Below are 18,256 nucleotides of genomic sequence, written 5' to 3'. Positions count from 1 at the left end.
CTACTCATAAAATGTCTTCTTTGATCTGTTTTCATTAAGACTAGAAATTAGTCAGTACTCCACATTCATGATGGGCCCATCCAAAAGTCAAGGTCTGCTTACTGGTACAGTTGGGCCTTTTCTTCACACGATAATTTGTATTTAGACACACACGCATTTATGCAGTCCTTCCAAATTTTACATTTTTTAGTCGTCTTTTCTGATTAAACTTATTATTCCTTCTTCAAAAGGTGGTAGCTGTAATGCTTGGCTCAACTTTGCAAGGACAGCTCCTCCCTTGTTCACATTTACTTCCGAAGTGTCTCCACAACATACAGTCGTGTTGCCCACCCAGTGCATCATTCCTGGGTCAGAAAATGTCACTGCAAGAGTTGCGTGTGCTTCAGTGTTTTTCCCTTTGTTTTGATACTGCACTTTGAAAAGGATTCAGTGACATCTAATGACATTAATATGAAATTTTGTTCTTATGGGGCCCTTGACTTAGGGATAATTTCTCTTTTATATGTTTCTGATATGGCAGGCTAATGTATCATTTTGTTCTTTTATTCGACAAACCCAGCAAATTCTAAGCCTAGGCCTGAGCAACTCAGTCTTTCTAAAGCACATACGAACTGTGAATGTTGCTATGATTTACTGTAATTTTTTTGTATATGCTATATTGATTTATGAATGGTATTTACCTATATACCTCATGACATAAAGCCAGTAGAGAACAAATAAGCATGGATACATTAAGTATAAATATAAATTTCCATATGATTTATTGTTGTTCCTTGTACATAAGAAACAGTAATATACAACTTACACTGCTTTAGAATGTAAAATGGATAAAAATGTGTACAAAAAAAGCACATTCCTAGAAAAAGGTATTGGCAAATAGTAAAAATAGGGGGAGGTCAAAAGCAAAAAAAAAAAAAAAAAAAAAAATCAAAAAAAAAAAGGAAAAAACCAACAATTCTTCAATTCAGTGTGCAAACATTATATAAAAATAGAAATAGTAACGCTACAGGCAGTATTTCCTGATAAATTATTTAAATAGCATATCTACACAATCTGAGATCTCTATTCCAATGGCAATGAGAAAATAATTTATAAAAATAAAGCAATGGTATACAAGATGATAGAAAAAAAAACACGTAACTTTCAGAAATTGTATTTAACATTTCAATGCTATTTCCTTATTGGGAATACTTCTCTGCAGAGTTTTTATACTATGTACAACATTGACTTTTTAGGTACTACAGTAGCTTTAAGTTTGTTAGACACTTAAACTCTTTCTGCTTGATCCAAAAATTCTTTACTCAGTCACACAACAAATGAGGTAATATTTGTATGTAAGTTTCACCTTTGTCATTTTTTTCTCTTTTGGAAAAATCAAAGAAAAAAGTGTATATGCTTTCCTTCTCCCTGGAAATAGGCACAAGGGATGGGGTAAAACAGGATTGAAGACCTCATGGCTTTCTTTGCAATTTAAAACATTTGCAAATGGATAACCAACTAATTCCACTTGAAAAGATAAAACAAAGAAAAAAGAATCCCAGAACATCCACTCTGGGCACAAGGGGCAGAGCAGCTCATTAGGCTGATTTTCCTTGTGCTGTTCTTGCAAGAGATTTGCTGATAAATGTCAACTACTTGCTGTCAAACACTTTCCATATGAAGCCTAAATTCCAGGCAGAACAGAGTTAATAAATAATCTGTATTTACAATCTTACAGTCACGAAGACTCTCAACAAAGATGACATGGATAGTCTTTACGCTTCTTCCTGTTCCTTGAATAATCCTTCAGCCAGATCTTCCAGAATAAGTAAAAAATAAATATTTTACATCGTAAAGCATTTTAAAAAAATCTACACTCCAAAAGAGAGAATTAGAAAACTCCATGATAATTCAGGAAAAAAGAGAAAAGGAATGTTTTAGTTAGGTTGACAATAATTTTGTGCCTTTGTAACCATTAAAATACAAGCGTGGCTGCCCCTCCTTTGGGAGGCAGCTGGTGCTCACTGAGATGGTAGATTTTCCTATTTTCCTGCTACATCTGCATAAGCTACTTCCAGAATGAAAACACCAATTTCAATGTGACCAGGCAATGGCAGCCAGCACTGCCTTACACTGGTTTGATTCGGATTCCCTAATTCTGGCCACTGCAGGTGACAAGTAAGGGGTGGGGATCAGGGAGGAAGTCCAGAAGCCAGTCTTTCTCTCCCTTTCCTGCTTCTATTTAAGTGTCTATTTACATGGGTTAATCAGCTAACACCAGTCAGCATCATGAAATCCAGCAATAGTCTTTCAATCCCCTGAAAACGACTTAGTACCGAACACGTAACAGTTCCTCCATATTTTCTTCATACAATCGTCTCAGGTATGCGCCCTCCCCTTAGTGCTTTGGCCTCTGCTCCCCGTGTTCCTGAAGGAGGATGTCAGGGTGGTTTTGTTTGCTAAGTCTAGTGAGTCCTCCCTTCTCTGACATGCCTGAAAATGCTTTTGAGTCCACTGCTCAGAGATGGCCTCACAATAGCACCCTGCTCTGTGACACAGGCAGAGTGGAATGGGCACCTTCCCAACGGAAGCAAGTAGATGCTTTTTCAAAAGGAAACCAAAGCAATTGTTTGTATGCTTGGAAGATGTCTTATTCATTAGAGGCTGCACGCTGAGTCTGTTTTCGAAAACTGCATTTTCTTGAGGCAGGTCGCATGTTCTAGGAGTCCACACTGATGAAAGCAGAGAAAAAAAGGAAGGCAAGGAGAAGTGATCCTGGGGGTTTTCTCAAGCCCATAGTTCCAGAAGGTGCAATACCAGCATTGGTTTATCATCAGTCTTTCAATCAACAGTTTGATGATTAGGGATCTGTTAAAATAAACAAATATAAATAAATATACAAATGAAAACTAATTCATAAAAGCACAGACATCTTAGTATCAGTTAATAAGTTAAACCACATAGGAATAGCTCTACTTTTCTAATGACAAAAGCCTAATTTAAGATTGTTCAAGCATATTAGCATTTAATTTTGTGAGCTGACATCGATGCTAGGTGACCAACATGGCATGAACCTTCCAGAACGTATATTATGCTTTCCAAGGCTTTCAATGTTAAAAGTTTAGGGAGTCTTATTTTAAAAATTCAGACTCAAAAATTACATTAATAATTTAGATTTTTTTTTTGTGTGTAAAATCAACCATCTTTCTCTACTCTGATTGATCTTTTCAGTATCTGGCCTTGGCCCAGTAAATATATATTAAGTGCTTATTTTGTGGTAGAGCCAGTGTTGGACTCAGCAAGCTTAAGTAATCACTGAGTAAAAAAGAATGAAGCAAAAAAAAGCTAAGTTTAATAGTAAACATTAATTTAACATGCCAATATGAAAGCAACATTCCTCTCCCTTCTTTATATACAGGGAAAAGTTGGGAATTCTAACTTGTGCTCTGATGGCATGAATAAAACACCAAGCAGTAAGATATATAAATACATAATTGTAAAGAACAGTATTATTAATGAAGTCCAAATTGTATAGGAGCTTTTCTGCAGCCTACCTTTGCACTGTGTATGAGCAGCGCAGAAACTGCTAAGCAAACTAATATTGTAACTAAGGACTCGGGAACTCATAAGCCACAGTGCCTAGGCATTATTCCATTTTTGTCCTTGTGTCCTCACAAGCAAGATAGAAATAACCCTGTCTCCAAAGCAGTCTTTACAATGGACTTCCCCATAACTGTCATCCTTGGTATTAGTCTGCAATGGAGATGTCCGGTGTACATTCATGGTGATGTTGCTCTTACCTCTACATTCGTATTTCAGGTCGGAGAAGAACACCATTTCTTGAGAGAAGACGAACAACCCTAGTCTACCACCAGCATAGGTTTTATCATAGATGGGTCCTGAGTCAGCCATGATTTTCTTCCCTTCATACATCACCACTCTGCAGGGGAAAAAAGTCTTGTTTAGTGACAGTGCTATTTCATACTTTTTGTCTTTTTGTCCATTAGTGTGACTTTAAGTGAAATTGAATCAGTACGATCATACCTAATGAAACCCGTCTTTGGCCTGTGGCTGAGACGCCATCTGTAGGCGGTGAAATCTTTCCAGCCTATGTGACGAGGGTCATGCCACAGGGTGCGCACCTGAAGGAAAAGGAAAAGGAAAAGGAAAAGGAAAGGTTGAAACACAGCTCCTTCAGGTAAAGATTTCTGTTTCATTCCATCAGAAACAACGCTTGAAAGGTACCGAGCTGATCTAAGTTAGAGGGCTGCAATGGGGAATTGTTCCAAGCCCTCTCACATCTGTTGTGTGCCACTGAGCGCACACATAAAGCAGACAGAGAGGAGGGAAGGAGGTTTTTGTTTGAAAAGGCTGAAGGCACCTTAGGATCTGCGGGGCAATTCTTGGTCAAGCTCCCTTTTCAACACTGTTATGTTTTCACAAAGCAGAGCTCAGTGCTGCAGCTGGTGATGCCGGGAACTCTCTAAGACTCCCTGGTCAGAGTCTTGGTCAAAGCACAGTGTCCCCATCGCTAGTCAGGCACCCATCAGCTCTCTCTCTGCTGTAGGACTTTGCTTCTTACCTGGCCAGGGGTGTTTCCTGTGTGCCACAGGGCATTCCGCAGGTGCTCGCCAGGCCCCGTGGTGGAGTTCACAACTTTCACAGAAAGGCCTGAGTACCCCTGAGCCCTCGTGGGGTTGGTGTCCCAGTAGGACTGGGTGACTTGCTTCCACATCACAACATAGAAGCGGCTGCTGGACTGGTAGCCAAAGACAAATCCAGCATAGTCATCGTCCCTTTCGGTGTTGATGAAGAAGGTGCCACTGAAGTCCACAGCATTAAACTCGTCATAACCTGGAAGATGAGCCCAGAGCCAGGTTAAAACCTGCAGCCTTCAGAAGGTTCTCCATCATGTTCCCAGACATCCTCAGCACCCGCACGGATAGGTACAACTGCCAGGTTTTCTATTTGTTTTTCCCCATGTATGCATCAGCCTCTTGACCTAAGAACTCACTACTCACCTACAGCGAGTCCAGGGTCACAGTTGACAGTCTGGACGAGTTCTTTGCCCTGATGGCGTACAACCCAGTTAGGGTCATTTTGGGATGTCCCTTTGGGATCCAGAGGAATCATCTGGAATCGGCGGAAATCGGTCTCACTGATGTCAACATTCTCAGGACAGATGTCATCAATGTCTGGCACATTGTCATGGTCAAAATCATCTTTGCAAGCATCACCTCGACCATCACCTGGGGTCAAAAAAGCAAGAGTTCAGCAAAATTCTGAAGTGCTATTATTGTTACTGGTGTCAGAAATGTCACTATCTTGTCTAAGTTGGCATTTGGTCCCTTCATCCTCTCAAATGCTTTCAGCCTTGTTTTCATTTCCTCAATCTACACAGCCGTGCCAGCAGTCCCTCTCTTAGAAATTGACTCCCCTGACTCACCGTCAGAGTCCTTCTGGTCGGGATTGGGCACGAGTCTGCAGTTGTCCCTGTCATCAGGAATGCCATCGTTGTCATCATCGTGGTCACAGGCATCTCCCTTGCCATCTTTGTCATGGTCAGCCTGGTTGGCATTGGGCACATAGGGACAGTTGTCCAGATTGTTCTGGTGGCCATCTTCATCAATATCCTGATTGTTGTCACAGGTATCTCCAATGCGGTCTGAGTCAGAGTCCAGCTGAAAGAGGGATGTAAATGGAGGGTAAATTGCATTATAAACCATTCATGTTGAGGATAACTTATGCCCCCACCACAGGGAAAATTCTTCATTGTTTGATATAGCCAGTGGGGTTTCATGTCTATTTATATACTCCTGCAGAAAGATAGCAATAGTAGCCATTACATTTTAAACTTTTTTTCCTTCGTCCTTGTTTTCCTACAAAAATCTGAGAAGGGATAATTAAAAATGTTTTAAATATAAAACTTTCTAAATAAAATCAAATAGAGTTATTTAATTTTTAAAGATGAAATGAAATGTTAACTGTTAACTGTTAAATGTTTAATGTTAAATGAAATTCTCTGGATACTTTAATAGAGAATTTCCTTAGAAGGTTTCAGTTGTAAAACTGTTGACATGTCAATTTCTCTAAGTCCTGAAAAGATGGCAAAAGATGGTCTCTGCGTTGTATACTGTCTGGGTAGCGTGAATGACAGGGATAAATTACTTTGGCTTTTTCTTTTACGCATTTGATTTTATACACCTAGTATCTATAAGGATTGTCACCTGTAGGCTCAGGTAAAGTCAAACTCTAAATTTTTCCAAAACAGTTTTTCTCAGAGTATTTTATTCAGTATGCATGGGCTGCTTAGGGACTGTTTATATACACACTGGAATTCTTCTTGCCAGTATTTATGGTCTTTGCTTACAAGATTTTTACATCATGCTTGAATTTTGTTGTAAAATTTATTTTTATCTGAGGAATCAAAAACTCATCCAGTGAGGTTACATGATATTGAAATTTAATTTATGGTAAGTTTCAAACTCAAAATAAATGATTATCAATGCCATCTGATCAGCAAAGCTAACCCAGATCATTCAAGCTTTTGATGGCCCCAGAGCCATTCATCCTATTGTTTTATGTTTGACAAGACTTCACAGGAACAAATCTTAGGAGGGAGAAGCTGGATTTCCTCATTTCTTTAATCTTATAAAAATTTATCATTAAAAAAAGCTGGTTTCTAAGCTTCCAGAACAATTCATTTTAGGGGGAAAAAAGCCTTAAATTTTATCCTTAGAAAATGATGGGCAGTTACACAAGAAAGAAATACTTTCAGACAGAGAGCCTGTTCTGCGTAATGTTGATGTGTAGCACTCCTTAGCATAGGTAAAGAACGTTCGTAATGCCAGAAACTTTTGAAGAATGACAAAGAAATGGGGTTTCTCCAAGTTTTGGACATATCCTTAGTTTGATGATTTTCTTAGAGCTAGATTACATCATTAGCCATGAACATGGTTATTTTGCTTGTGCACATTTATTTTTCCATCTCTTAGTATTATATATGATTAATATTACTGTACAGTTGTCAGTCACAAATCTCTGCTTTGTATAATTTATCGTAACAATGGTAGACCACACAGAGCAAGTCCAGTAGCCCTTCTTACAGAAGGTAAGGCTGAAGTTACGAGATCTTCATGCTAAAGATCTGTGAGACTCTGTGCAAGGAGCTCACATCAGGCAAATTATTTACATGAACATATTCCACTTGGCTATGAGAACCCAGGGAGCCACGGTCATGACAATGTTTGAACTTCGTTAAGCTCAGTTTTCAAAGGCCATGAAAGGGCTATTCCAACAGTTTACTGAAAGACTCTGAAAGGAGTCCACCTACCTGATCTGGATTGTGTTCCAAGGGGCAGTTGTCACACTGATCTCCAACCCCATCCATGTCAGTGTCTCTCTGGTCCACATTGTAGACGTACTGGCAGTTGTCCCGTTCATTGAGGATACCTGAAGAGAACAAGGGACAAATAAGAGCTGGGCTCTCCAGCCTTGGATATGTCCACCAAAGTGCATACTAATAGCCAGGACTAGACAGAAGTAAGTTTGGAAAGCGGTGTCATGTCCCTGTCTCCCGCAGGCCCACTGATCAGGCAGCACCTTACCGTCCCCGTCAATGTCCGCAGCACAGGCGTCTCCTTCCCCATTGCTGTCTGTGTCTGCCTGATCTGGGTTGTGGTTGTAGGGACAGTTGTCACAGCGGTCTCCCACGTCATCTCTGTCATAGTCATACTGAGCTGGGTTGTAATGGAATGGACAGTTGTCCTGCAAAGAGAAGAAATGGAGCACTTAACAGTGTTGTCCCTGAAAAGAGCTCAAGCCTCAAACCATGTGCATAATATGTCTAAAGCTGCGAAAATCGGCAATAATTACTTTCTACTTTGTGGATAGGCTAATTGACTACTCAGTGTAAAATCATCACTACAGAAGTTAAAAGGACATAGTTAAAAAATGGATCCCCATTTTAGGTTAGAAGTTAGTGAGATGTAGAATATAATCCCATCATCTCAGTTCGTAGTGTGCCCAAAGTCAATTTTACTGTCATTTCGATGTGACATTTGAAATGAATCTAGGGAACAAAGTGACATTTGTTTATGCACTATAATTTCTCAAGTGCAGAGAAAAACAGTTCTGATGAAAAACAAAACCCTCATTTAAAAATTTTCTTGGCAACATCTACATCCTTAAACTACTGGAACACAATGAATAATTTCTAATTATCCTGTGTATTGATTTGGTATATTTTTTGCTATAGCCATGTAATTTCCTTGAATCCTGAAGTGCTTCAGGCTGTTGCTGAATTAAAAAGATGAAAACGGGATGGAAAACTGTTTTTACCCTGTCATCTGGAATTTTATCATTGTCATCGTCATCATCACAGGCATCACCAATTCCATCCTTGTCATAGTCTTCCTGGCCTGAGTTGGGGAGGTTGGGGCAATTATCCTAGGAAAGAGAAGACATATATCACTGCTTCAGTTGCCTTCCTCATGCTCAGCTCATGCACGAGGAGTGTACCTGGAATTCCAAATAGAAAAAGAACAGAGTTTGGCTCAGTAACAGCATATGTTTTTTTATGGGAAGACAAGAAAGTAAAACTTTTCTTGGGGGATATACATACAGAATTTGTGTAAATGCTCTAGGCTTTATAGATGTTGTGAACACAAGTCATGTTTTGCTGGTGTTTGGATAGAGTACTGAACTTTGTTTTGGACAGAAGAGTTGACTGTGGAACCCAGGTGCCCAAAAGAGCCTGTTCATGTTTTTGGCACCAAGTGGTATTAATTTTCATAGGAATTAGTGCCCCTCTACCTTTGGGAGATTTAATCTTTTAGTTTCATGTCCAGACTTTAAGTATTTAAAATTCCTTAGCCTGTGTTTTGATAAGGTGATGGGCCCTCTTTCCGGAGGCACACAAGGGACCTGGCAGTACCTTTTTGCAGTGGTAAGTCGCATTGGCCACGCACACCAGGTCCTCATTGGGCCAGCCATCCAGGTCTGTGTCCTCCCCGCAGATGATGCCATTGCCAGCGTAGCCGGGCTTGCACTCGCAGCGGTACATGGGGTCGCTGTAGTGGCCCAGGTAGTTGCACTTGGCGTTCTTGTTGCAGTCGTGGGTTCCATCCGTGCAGGGGTTACGGGGCTTGCACACCTAAGGGCACACCATCCTCCTGTTACCCAGAGCTTTCGAGGATCCCCAGATTTCATGGAAACAACAGTCCAGATCCCTGTCATCTCTGAGCAGACAGAGGCTCCATTTGGAAGAGTGTGGGTAATTACCTCTGTTCCTCCCCATTCTCCCTGAGGCTGTAGGCAAACTTTGCTTTATGTTTCTTTTTCTTGAATTTGCTCAGCACCTAGGCGTTTACAAGTCCATCTGCTCACAACTTATTCCAGAGCAGCATTGTTAAATATGGTAGACTATTTTTCCCCTGCAGGATTTACCATGCATTTTCTAGTCACATTTCTAAAACTAGACCATACATTCATCTCCTTGCCCTTTTTTTTTTTTTTGTGAATGGTATGAAATTACATTCCTCCCTCTCCTAGTTGTTTTGGTCAAGGACAGCTCTCCTCTCCTCTGGTTTACTCGTCTAGTTGACTGTACCTGTTTGTTGGCTGTGGCATATTCGACGCCCTGGCCAAAGGGCTGTGAGCCGGTGAAGCGCGGGGGGCAGGGCAGGCAGTTGTAGCCGGGGTCCGTATTCTTACACCTGTGCTCTCCGTTGTGGTTGAAGCAGGCATCAGGCACTTCTTTGCACTATGGAGGAAATAAGAGCGTGCTTCGTGTTCGGAAGTCACTGCCATAAGGAAGCGACTGCACAGGTTAGCTGCTTTCCTAGATCCAGAAACTCGGAGTGCATCAGTTCCTCACCTCATCAACATCTGTGCACTGGATGCCATTTCCACTGTAACCAGGGGGACAAGCACCACATTTCCAGCTGCCATCAGGGTAGCTAGTACACTTCACACCGGCAAAGCAGGGATTGGACAGGCATCCATCTGAGACAAGGAGAGAGAGACAGGCACAGTAAATGGTTAGTCTAAGCTGCCGTACTGCCATGCTGAACACTTAACACAGTGTAAGGTATTATAGGGTATGGGGAACTGATAACTTGTTGGGATTATGTTGTCCATCTGCATCTTAGAATCAGATCACTCAGGACTAACCAAGCTGGAATCTCCTCGAATGCTGACTGCAGCATTCAGTAAAATAGCAAAGCTCCTAGGTCCTTTCATCCTGGGCTGCGTGGCTCACCAATTGGACAGTCCTGCTTGTTGCAGATCTGGTTTTCTGTCACGTCACCAATGCAGTCCTTGCCTCCAAACTGGGGTGTGGGGTTGTTGCAGAGCCGGCTACGTTTCTGTACCCCTCCTCCACAGGTGACAGAACAGATGTCCCATGGTGACCAAGGACCCCAGCCTCCATTGACTGGAAGAAAATGAACCACAGGCAACAATTAAGATCAACTTTCAAATCCCTCCCTTGTCATAGGCTCTCCTAAGCCCGTTCAAGAAACCTCTGCTCCTGACACACGGAAAGAATGCTGGGGAAGAGGGTGAGTTTGTTTTTCATTAAAAGAAGTTGCTGAGCATGCAGGACTTTGCTTCTGTTTGTTTCTCTAGTAGGTAACCTTCCTGCTCTATGACCCACTGAACTGCAGGCTGCAGATGCCAGGCAACCAGCTGGGCGGAGCTGCTGCCCATGCTCAACCTTGCAGCTGAGCTCACACTTACTGGGGCAGGCGTCTTTCTTGCAGGCTTTGGTCTCCCGTGCTTCGCCTTCACAGGGTTTCCCGTTCATCTGGGGGCTGGGAGAGTTGCAGAGCCGGATCCTTGTGATCACACCGTCACCACAAGTCACAGAACAAGATGACCACGGGGACCAGTGGCTCCAGCCACCATCCTGTTTAACTAAAGTACAAAGTTGATGGTCACAAATGGTTTTGGCTTAGAGATAACCAAACAGAATCCCTCATCAGGAGCACACACGTTATTTCCAGGAAATGGTCAATGGCAACTAAACCCAGTGTATGGCAGAAATTGGCTCCTGGCCACAGGCCCAAATGTCAACATGGAACGTTTTCTACCAGAGAACGGAGAAGTGAGCTGTTTTTATGGGTTGCTGTTAATATCCTAACATTTACAGGGTGCTTACCATGAACCAAACGCAATGTTAACTGCTTTACATGCAGTAACTAAAGAAAATGCTCAAGATAAACTTATCAAGAACTATTATCTCCAAATTGCAAATGAGGAAACAGCCTCAGAGAGGGTAAGCTGTGCTCAGGTGTGCACAGCGAAGCAGTGGGATCGGGATCCAGAGATCCTAGAACCCGTGTTCTTAATGTCCATGCTGTGGAGCTGCCCTCGGTGATGACAACAAGGACAGGTCAGTTCTCCATGTCCCTAAGAAGCCAAGATGCTCACATCTCTTGTCGCACTCCTGAATGTGGCAGGTGCGTGTCTGGACCGAGGAGCCCTCACATCGGTTGTTGAGGCTATCACAGGAGCGGCCGCGCTGCTGAATTCCGTTGCCACAGCTCGTAGAACAGGACGTCCACTCAGACCATGGAGACCAGCCATCGTCCGCAGAGTCGCTGGCTGCAGGGGAAACAGAGGTTCATTAGGTACATGATGGTTAGGACAAGCTGTTCTTCAGAGGGCTCTGTTCAGGGCCCTCCACTTGCCAGAGGGTGAAAAGCAATACATTTCTTTCTTTTTGGCTTTACTGAGGTGTCACTGACAAAGACAATAGACATTTAAGGTGTATAATATGTTGTTTTGATACACACATATATTGTGATTACCACTGTCAAGCTAGTTAACACACCTCCATCATCTTACAGTTACTTTTTTTTGATGACTTAAGATCTACTCTCAGCAAATTTTAAGCGTATAATCCAGTATTATTAACTACGGTCACCGTGCTGTGCATGAACTCTCTAGAACATGATATGAGCCGGCACAAAGTTGCAGTTATACAGGATGAAAAGCAACATACTTCTTAGGCCAGCGGCCGAGGGGTTTACCCCAGGTCATGATGTGTACAGCAGTGGGGTAATCGGATGCTTTGCCTGGCTCAGTACAGCTGAGCCTTCCCAGTGTACGCTCTCCTAGTCATTGCTTTTCCTTTCTCCACTCAGCAATGCAAATGAGTTTTCCTCTACTGACTTAAGATATCTGGGTAGGCATTTCCAGTCTCAGCCTTCCAGGAATGCGTGAGTCTGAGGAAGCTTATAGGAGCCGTTTCTGTCAGGGGAGCCATACACCATGTGTTTGACAGATGAGTTTGAAGGCAGCCGAGCTGTTGTTGGCTCTGGCTCCAACTCGGCCATGAGTTAGTCAGTTTGTTGTTCCTCTCACCCCAGCATTTGGGGCCTTCTCTGCACATACGGTCATAAGAGGACAGCATGTTTGTTTACCATCTGCCCAGGCAAAACGGCTACAATCACATCTAGCTGTATCTGACAGAAGACAAAGGACTTATTTTCTTTGGACATTAGTTGTAAGTTTTCTTAGCAATCCCTGATTCAAGTTCAGAACTTTGCTACCTCCAGCTAGCTTTGTTCCTTTTAACGCACATCTCAAGTGAATGCGGAACAGAAAATAGATGTAAAAACGATCATTACAGTGCCAGTATCGCGAATATGATCCCTGGATGGAACTGGTTATTCTGAGCTGTGACAAGGGTGTGTGTGTGTGTGTGTGTCTGTGTGTGTGTGTGTCTGTGTGTGTATGTGAAGGACACGTGCTGTTTTTCTGTTTTCTTCCTCATCTCAGTTGTGATGAATCACTTTTATAACTTGTACCTGCTACATTAAATATTGTCTCAGCAGAGTCATTAATTTTACTGGTAACAAAAGCCAGGGATAAGGTGCCATGGAACAATACCATGCCTTATTTCTTTTGGTGCTCTGGAGCTCAAATTGCTGTTACTCTCTCAGGCCCTCTTATCCCTACAGATAAAAGGGGCAGAACTTCCAGGCCTCATCAGGCCAGCTCACACAATAAGCCTGTCAGTATCTCTGGTGAGCAGATTTTTCTTAACTCTGTGCCACTACGGTCAAATTCTAAAAGCAGTCAACTTAGAGCGGTTGCTGCCACGTCTTCATCTCTTTTCCTCAAAGCAAAAAATCGGAATGAATGAGCTATACCAAGATCTTCACTGCCATTACTGCAATCCAGATGGGGTAATTATGATGTACTGATAATGGAGTTTTGGGCTGTGTACAGCAGATAAGCTGTCAGTTAAGCAGCTGCTGCAGCCAGAAACTGAATGAAAGCATGACGGAGATGGGGGTGGGGCTCCAGTGTTGTGCTCGGCTCTCTAGGATGTATGTAGAACTGATCTAGTCACTGAAGAATAGTTACGCCATTTGAGGAACTTACGCCAACAGCGAGGACAGCATTCTCCATCGGGAACTGTGGCATTGGAGCAGGGCATGATGGGACAGGACACCTTTTTGCAGATGGTAACTGAGTTCTGCAGGGCAAGAGAGTGAGAGGGGAACAGGCTGCTGAGCATGTTGCGTTCAGAAGTCTACATCCTGTAACATTTCCTTTACAAGCCAAAACATGGTCGGGGCTGTCAATGCTCTAGTGGAACGATTTTCATAGAAGATCTGTCTGTCAATATTTGCAACCACCACTATCGTAGAGACAGTTCTAGGGCTAGTTGACGTGTCACTCCATTGCTTGGAAACTTCTTTTTAATTGCTACTTAGTCAAGGGTGGAAGTTACAGTATGAAGAATTTATAGCAGAGGAACCAACCAACATCATGGGCCAAATCTATGTCTGAAATCAAACTCAGGAAATTCAGCCAGGACTTTTACATTTTTATATTATGTGTTTGGGGGGAGGAAGGAAGATGTACAAGCATTTTTTTTTTCTCATCTATAGATCTGTGACCTGTCTCTATATTGGGAAAGAACGGGAATTTAATGAAGTTGGTTCCCAAAGCCAGTCATCTGTGATTTGTATTTAAGCAAATTCAAATACTTTGCTATTAATGGATAAGCCAGGTGAACCTCCAAACTCACTGACCACTGGCATGGGGGAATGCTAGAGTGAATAACACACAACTGGCAGTGCCATCTGAGCCAAGTAGACAGTAACATCCTAACAGCGTCAGGCTAAGTGATTTGAAAAACAATTGCTACTCTACCAAGAGAACCTATGCCAAAACTGAATATAAATCGGGGTTGGGGAAAAAAAAAAGAATGTTCCAACCAGGTTTTATGTACTTGACATTCAACACTTAGTCTTTGAACTAAGGTAGGTAAATTATTCAGATGTCTTAGTAGATTCATTCTCTTAGATACTTAGCCTAGGGTGTAATTAATACTTTGATAAACCATCTGAGAGTTTAAAGAATAATTTATAGATGCCATAATTGCATCTTAAAGAAAAAGAAAAAAACACTTTGGTATCAGGCCATGGAACATAAAAAGAATCTCTGTGGCGATGTGGGTATTTCCCCAAAGATGCAGGTTCAAACAAAAGCTGTCGACTCTTATTCTGGTTGGTGAAGACTGCTTACCTGACAGCGACACTCGGTGCAGCTATCAACAGTCCATTCCTCGTTATTTCTGTACTGAACTCCGTTGTGATAGCACAGGGGAGGCCGCCTCAGCTCATTGGCCAACTCTTTGTTCTCTTCAGTCTAAATGGGAGAGAATATCATTAGTGTCCACCCTCATTTTCAGTCATTTGGGGCCACCTGTGATAAACCTGCCAGGGTTCATGCTAACGGGCTGGGTGTAGAGGTCACTGACCACTTTGCGGATGCTGTCCTGCAGCGTGGTCACGATGGTGCGCAGGCCCCTGAGTTCCAGGACCATGCTGGACAGCTCATCACAGGAGATGCCGCAGATGGCTTGCAGGTCCTTTGTCTTGTGGCCAATGTAGTTAGTGCGGATGGCAGGGCTGGAACCATTCACCACGTTGTTGTCAAGGGTGAGGAGGACACTGGTAGCTGGCAAGAAACAAAATGAAAACTTCAAAGAGAGACTCTTACCAACCAGCCTCTTGAGCTGTTAGTGGTAGAAGACATTTCATTTGGTGTGAAGGATGCACGTAGAGGGGTGGCGTGTATGCGCACGTGTGTGTATACATGTGTGTGTGTATGATACCCCTTGAGATCACTTTTGTATGCCTCTTAATGATTTTACTGGGGGTAATTTATGTACAACCACTATTGCTAAATTCCTCAGCTTGTTTTTGGTGGAATTTCCCCCCGATTTCCCTATGTGCTCTAAAAATAGAGGGGTACTCACAGCTGGAGCAGCCTTTGTTCCTGAGGATGTCTTCTGGTGTGGTTCCAAAGACGAACCTCACATTCTGCAGCACCCCCTGTGGGCAGAGGATACACATTACTTGTAGAAAGCTGAGCGGGGTGGGGATGGGGTTGGGAAGGACTGTCTCTATGCTAGGAAAAGCATACAATAGATGTTCTAAAAGCTTCAAAGAGCTGTCTGAAGATCACTATGTCAAAATAACACAGCAACATAAATTGCCAAAAACTTCAAAATCTTAATTGTGACTTCTGCCAAGTCTTGAGTATTTTACAAAGAATTCAGTTATCAGCCTACTTGGGTACACAGGAAATGGAATCTGATCCTAAGCCCAGAGGATATAATGACACTTTCCAGTGTCAAAGAGTTAAATGTGGGAGTTCAAAGCCACCCTTGCAAAGATCTAGAAGTTAAGGCGCAGATGAAGCTGTAACAGCAACAACTAACTGCTATTTTAACCTTTTATGTGAGACCAGCTGCATCCCCATGAGGAATCCAATAGCAAAGTGGTACTGATTCTGCCCATAGAAAGTATCCATTTCAAACAACATTAAAATTGGGGGAATGCATTTGAAATAAGCTATTTTCTTAAGAGTCTAGGGAGTATCTAAGGCTTGAACAGGCTGATTGCTAAAGGAAAACCATTTCTTGTTTCCTTGAGTAGTTTTCAAAGTGTGCTTCCCAGACTACCAGCATCAGCATCACCTGGTACTTGTTAGAGTTGCCGTTTTACAGAATCCCAAACTCTGGGGCTGGGGTGCCGCAGCGTGAGCTTTCACAAGCCCTCCAGGTGATGCTCATGCTGCCTAAAATCTGAGAACTGCTGCTTTAGTTTACAGACAGGATTTCCTGTAGCCCTCCTGGCAGGTCACCTGTCTAGCAGATGATCCCACGGAGCAGGGCTCACAGAAGAAGCCTCACCTGGAAATTGTCATTGACGCCCCCCTTTGCGATGCGGAGTCTGGCGATGCTGGCCAGGTCTCTGGTGAAGACGCTTTGGATGGGGACGTCCAGCTCGGCATTCTCCATCTTTTCACAGTCGATGTACAGCTGGGCCCTGTCTTCCTGCACAAACAGGGTGATGCTCTTCCACTGGCCGGTTGCCAGGAGAGCTTCTTCCACAGACACCACGTGCTGCTTTCCTTGGACGGTCAGGCTGAGGTCCAGGGTGCCCGCCTTGCCGTTGGACACCACGCTGAAGACCTGGCCAGAGTGGTCTTTCCGCTCCAGGGCCAGCAGCGTGCCCCGGGTCTTCTTCATCTGCCTCAGGGAGGCCAGAAGCAGGAAACCCTTCTCGGCCCGCACAGCATCCACCAGGTCTTGGAACTTGTCATCAGGCACAGGGGGGATCAGGTTGGCATCCTCGATGCGGAAAGCTGGGCTAGAAGGGTCAGGACCCTTCACCAGTCGGCGCCCAGACCCCTTGCGGGCAGCCCCGGTGAGTTCAAAGATGTCAAACACGCTGTTGTCTCCCCCAGACTCTGTTAGGCAGAAGAGAACACATGGTGAGCTTTGGAGGCTGGGACCAGCGGTAGGGGGCTGAGTCCTCAGGGGTGGAGACAAAGGGCTGGGGTGAGAACTCCTGGCAGCCACTGAAAGAGCTGAATAAACACCAGGATCAGAGTGAAGCTGCGTCCTGATGTCCAGTCAGGCTCAAGAGCAAAGGAGCTGGGAGAGGACAGCATGTGAAGGGGCACACTTGGGGTAGCCAGCCCCTCTTCTTCGTCCCTCCTTCCCCTAAAGGTGCCACACACTCACCTGGAATGCGGTTGGTGCCGCACACATGCAACAGGAACAGGACGCCTAGTCCCCAGGCCAGCCCCATGGTGGAGCTGTTGGTGCCCAGCAGGGATCCTACAGCAGGAAGCACAAGAGCCCAAGGTCAGAGATCAGTTAGGCAGGGAGGGTGGGCAGAAACAGGGCTGGGCATGGGGACAGGGCCGGTACCATCCCTCTTTGACCCCGCGTTTGCTGAAATGAAGGACAACAGGATTACTTTCCAGAGAGCATGAGAGAGAGAGAGAGTGAGAGAGAGACGTGGAGGAAAGAGATGCTGGTTTTAAAGTGTGGGGGGCGCAAGACCAACAATTCGGGGGCTTTTGGAAGTCGAAGGTGAACAAGATCAGGAATGTAGTTTGGAGTTGCAGGGAGGGCACGGGGAAGTACAGACTCTCCCCTGGAGTGCTGATACAAAGGCTTAAGGAGGACTTCAGAGAGTAAAGAAATCTTGGGGTGTCCTGATCAGTTGGTTTGTGAACCCCAAGGCTGGAGAGGATGGCTCTGGAGCCTTGTCCCGAAGAGTCCTCCAGCGGCCGAGAGGGGCGAGCTGGGGCAGGAGAGCGGGGAGAGTGTGGGTTCCGGGGTCCACCAGAGGGACTGAAGCCTCAGCGCTCCAGGTGGATGTCCCCGGCAGCTTTGGTCCTCGGCGGCCGCCGGGGGCGACTTACCTGTGTGGACCGGAGCGCGGCGGCCGGGAGCGGTGGAGAGGGCGGCGAGGGCTGGAGGGACGCGGGGACCGCCTGTGCGTCCGAAGTGGAGGTTGCACCGGGAGAGAGGCAGGAGCCCTGAACTCGCAGACCAGCTCGGGCGCAGTGGCTGGCAAGGCGGAGGAGCAGCGCGCTTTTAAAGGGGCGCTCGCATTCCTGGGGATTCCTCCGGCCAATGGGCGGCGGCCGGGCAGGAAGCGGGAGGGGGGCCAGTCTGGGCTCCTCTCTCCGCCCCCCGCTGCCTGGCGCGCAACTTTCCAGCTAGAAAGTGAAGGGGGCGGGGGTCGGGGCTTGGGAGCACTGGAACTTCTCAGAAAAGTCGGTGCCCGCCCACGCAGCCTTGGCGCGCACGGGCTAGGCGCTAGCGCTCTTGCGCCACGCGGGCTCGGGGTGATCAGCGAGCATCCCGAGCAGGGACGGGGCTGGGGCGACCACCCAGGAGGGCCCGCGGGGTGGGGCAGGGGCTTTCGGGCGAGCCGGTCTCCCGGAA

At 44.8% G+C, this 18,256-nt stretch overlaps 1 protein-coding gene across 1 annotated transcript; it reads right to left on the bottom strand.

The window, feature by feature from the left end:
• Positions 1-738: 738 nt before the first annotated feature.
• THBS1 (thrombospondin 1) lies at positions 739-17,877 on the bottom strand. Its single transcript, XM_005559147.5, has 22 exons — positions 17,728-17,877; positions 17,039-17,134; positions 16,202-16,761; positions 15,263-15,338; positions 14,762-14,961; positions 14,527-14,649; positions 13,375-13,468; positions 11,413-11,586; positions 10,720-10,896; positions 10,241-10,414; positions 9,857-9,984; positions 9,590-9,742; positions 8,915-9,133; positions 8,320-8,427; positions 7,587-7,746; positions 7,313-7,431; positions 5,426-5,660; positions 5,001-5,228; positions 4,562-4,833; positions 4,024-4,121; positions 3,780-3,919; positions 739-2,847 (listed from the first exon to the last, which is right to left on the bottom strand). Exons 2-22 carry the CDS (start codon positions 17,103-17,105, stop codon positions 2,840-2,842), a joined length of 3,513 nt encoding a protein of 1,170 aa, XP_005559204.1. The 5' UTR covers positions 17,106-17,134; positions 17,728-17,877; the 3' UTR covers positions 739-2,839.
• Positions 17,878-18,256: the final 379 nt, after the last annotated feature.

Source organism: Macaca fascicularis, chromosome 7 (assembly GCF_037993035.2).
Source record: "Macaca fascicularis isolate 582-1 chromosome 7, T2T-MFA8v1.1".
Taxonomy (NCBI): Eukaryota; Metazoa; Chordata; class Mammalia; order Primates; family Cercopithecidae; genus Macaca; species Macaca fascicularis.
The sequence above is the reverse complement of the archived record's forward strand: the minus strand, read 5'-3'. Positions and strand labels throughout refer to the sequence as shown.

Excerpts from the sequence above, each read along its gene's own strand:
- THBS1 (XM_005559147.5), bottom strand. The coding sequence starts at position 17,105 with ATGGGGCTGGCCTGGGGACTAGGCGTCCTGTTCCTGTTGCATGTGTGC. Across the intron at positions 10,897-11,412 it reads TCAGGAGTGCGACAAGAGAT|TTAAACAGGATGGTGGCTGG; the intron begins GTGAGCATCTTG and ends TTTGTACTTTAG. Across the intron at positions 9,134-9,589 it reads ATGCCACAGCCAACAAACAG|GTGTGCAAGCCCCGTAACCC; the intron begins GTACAGTCAACT and ends GTGTGCCCTTAG.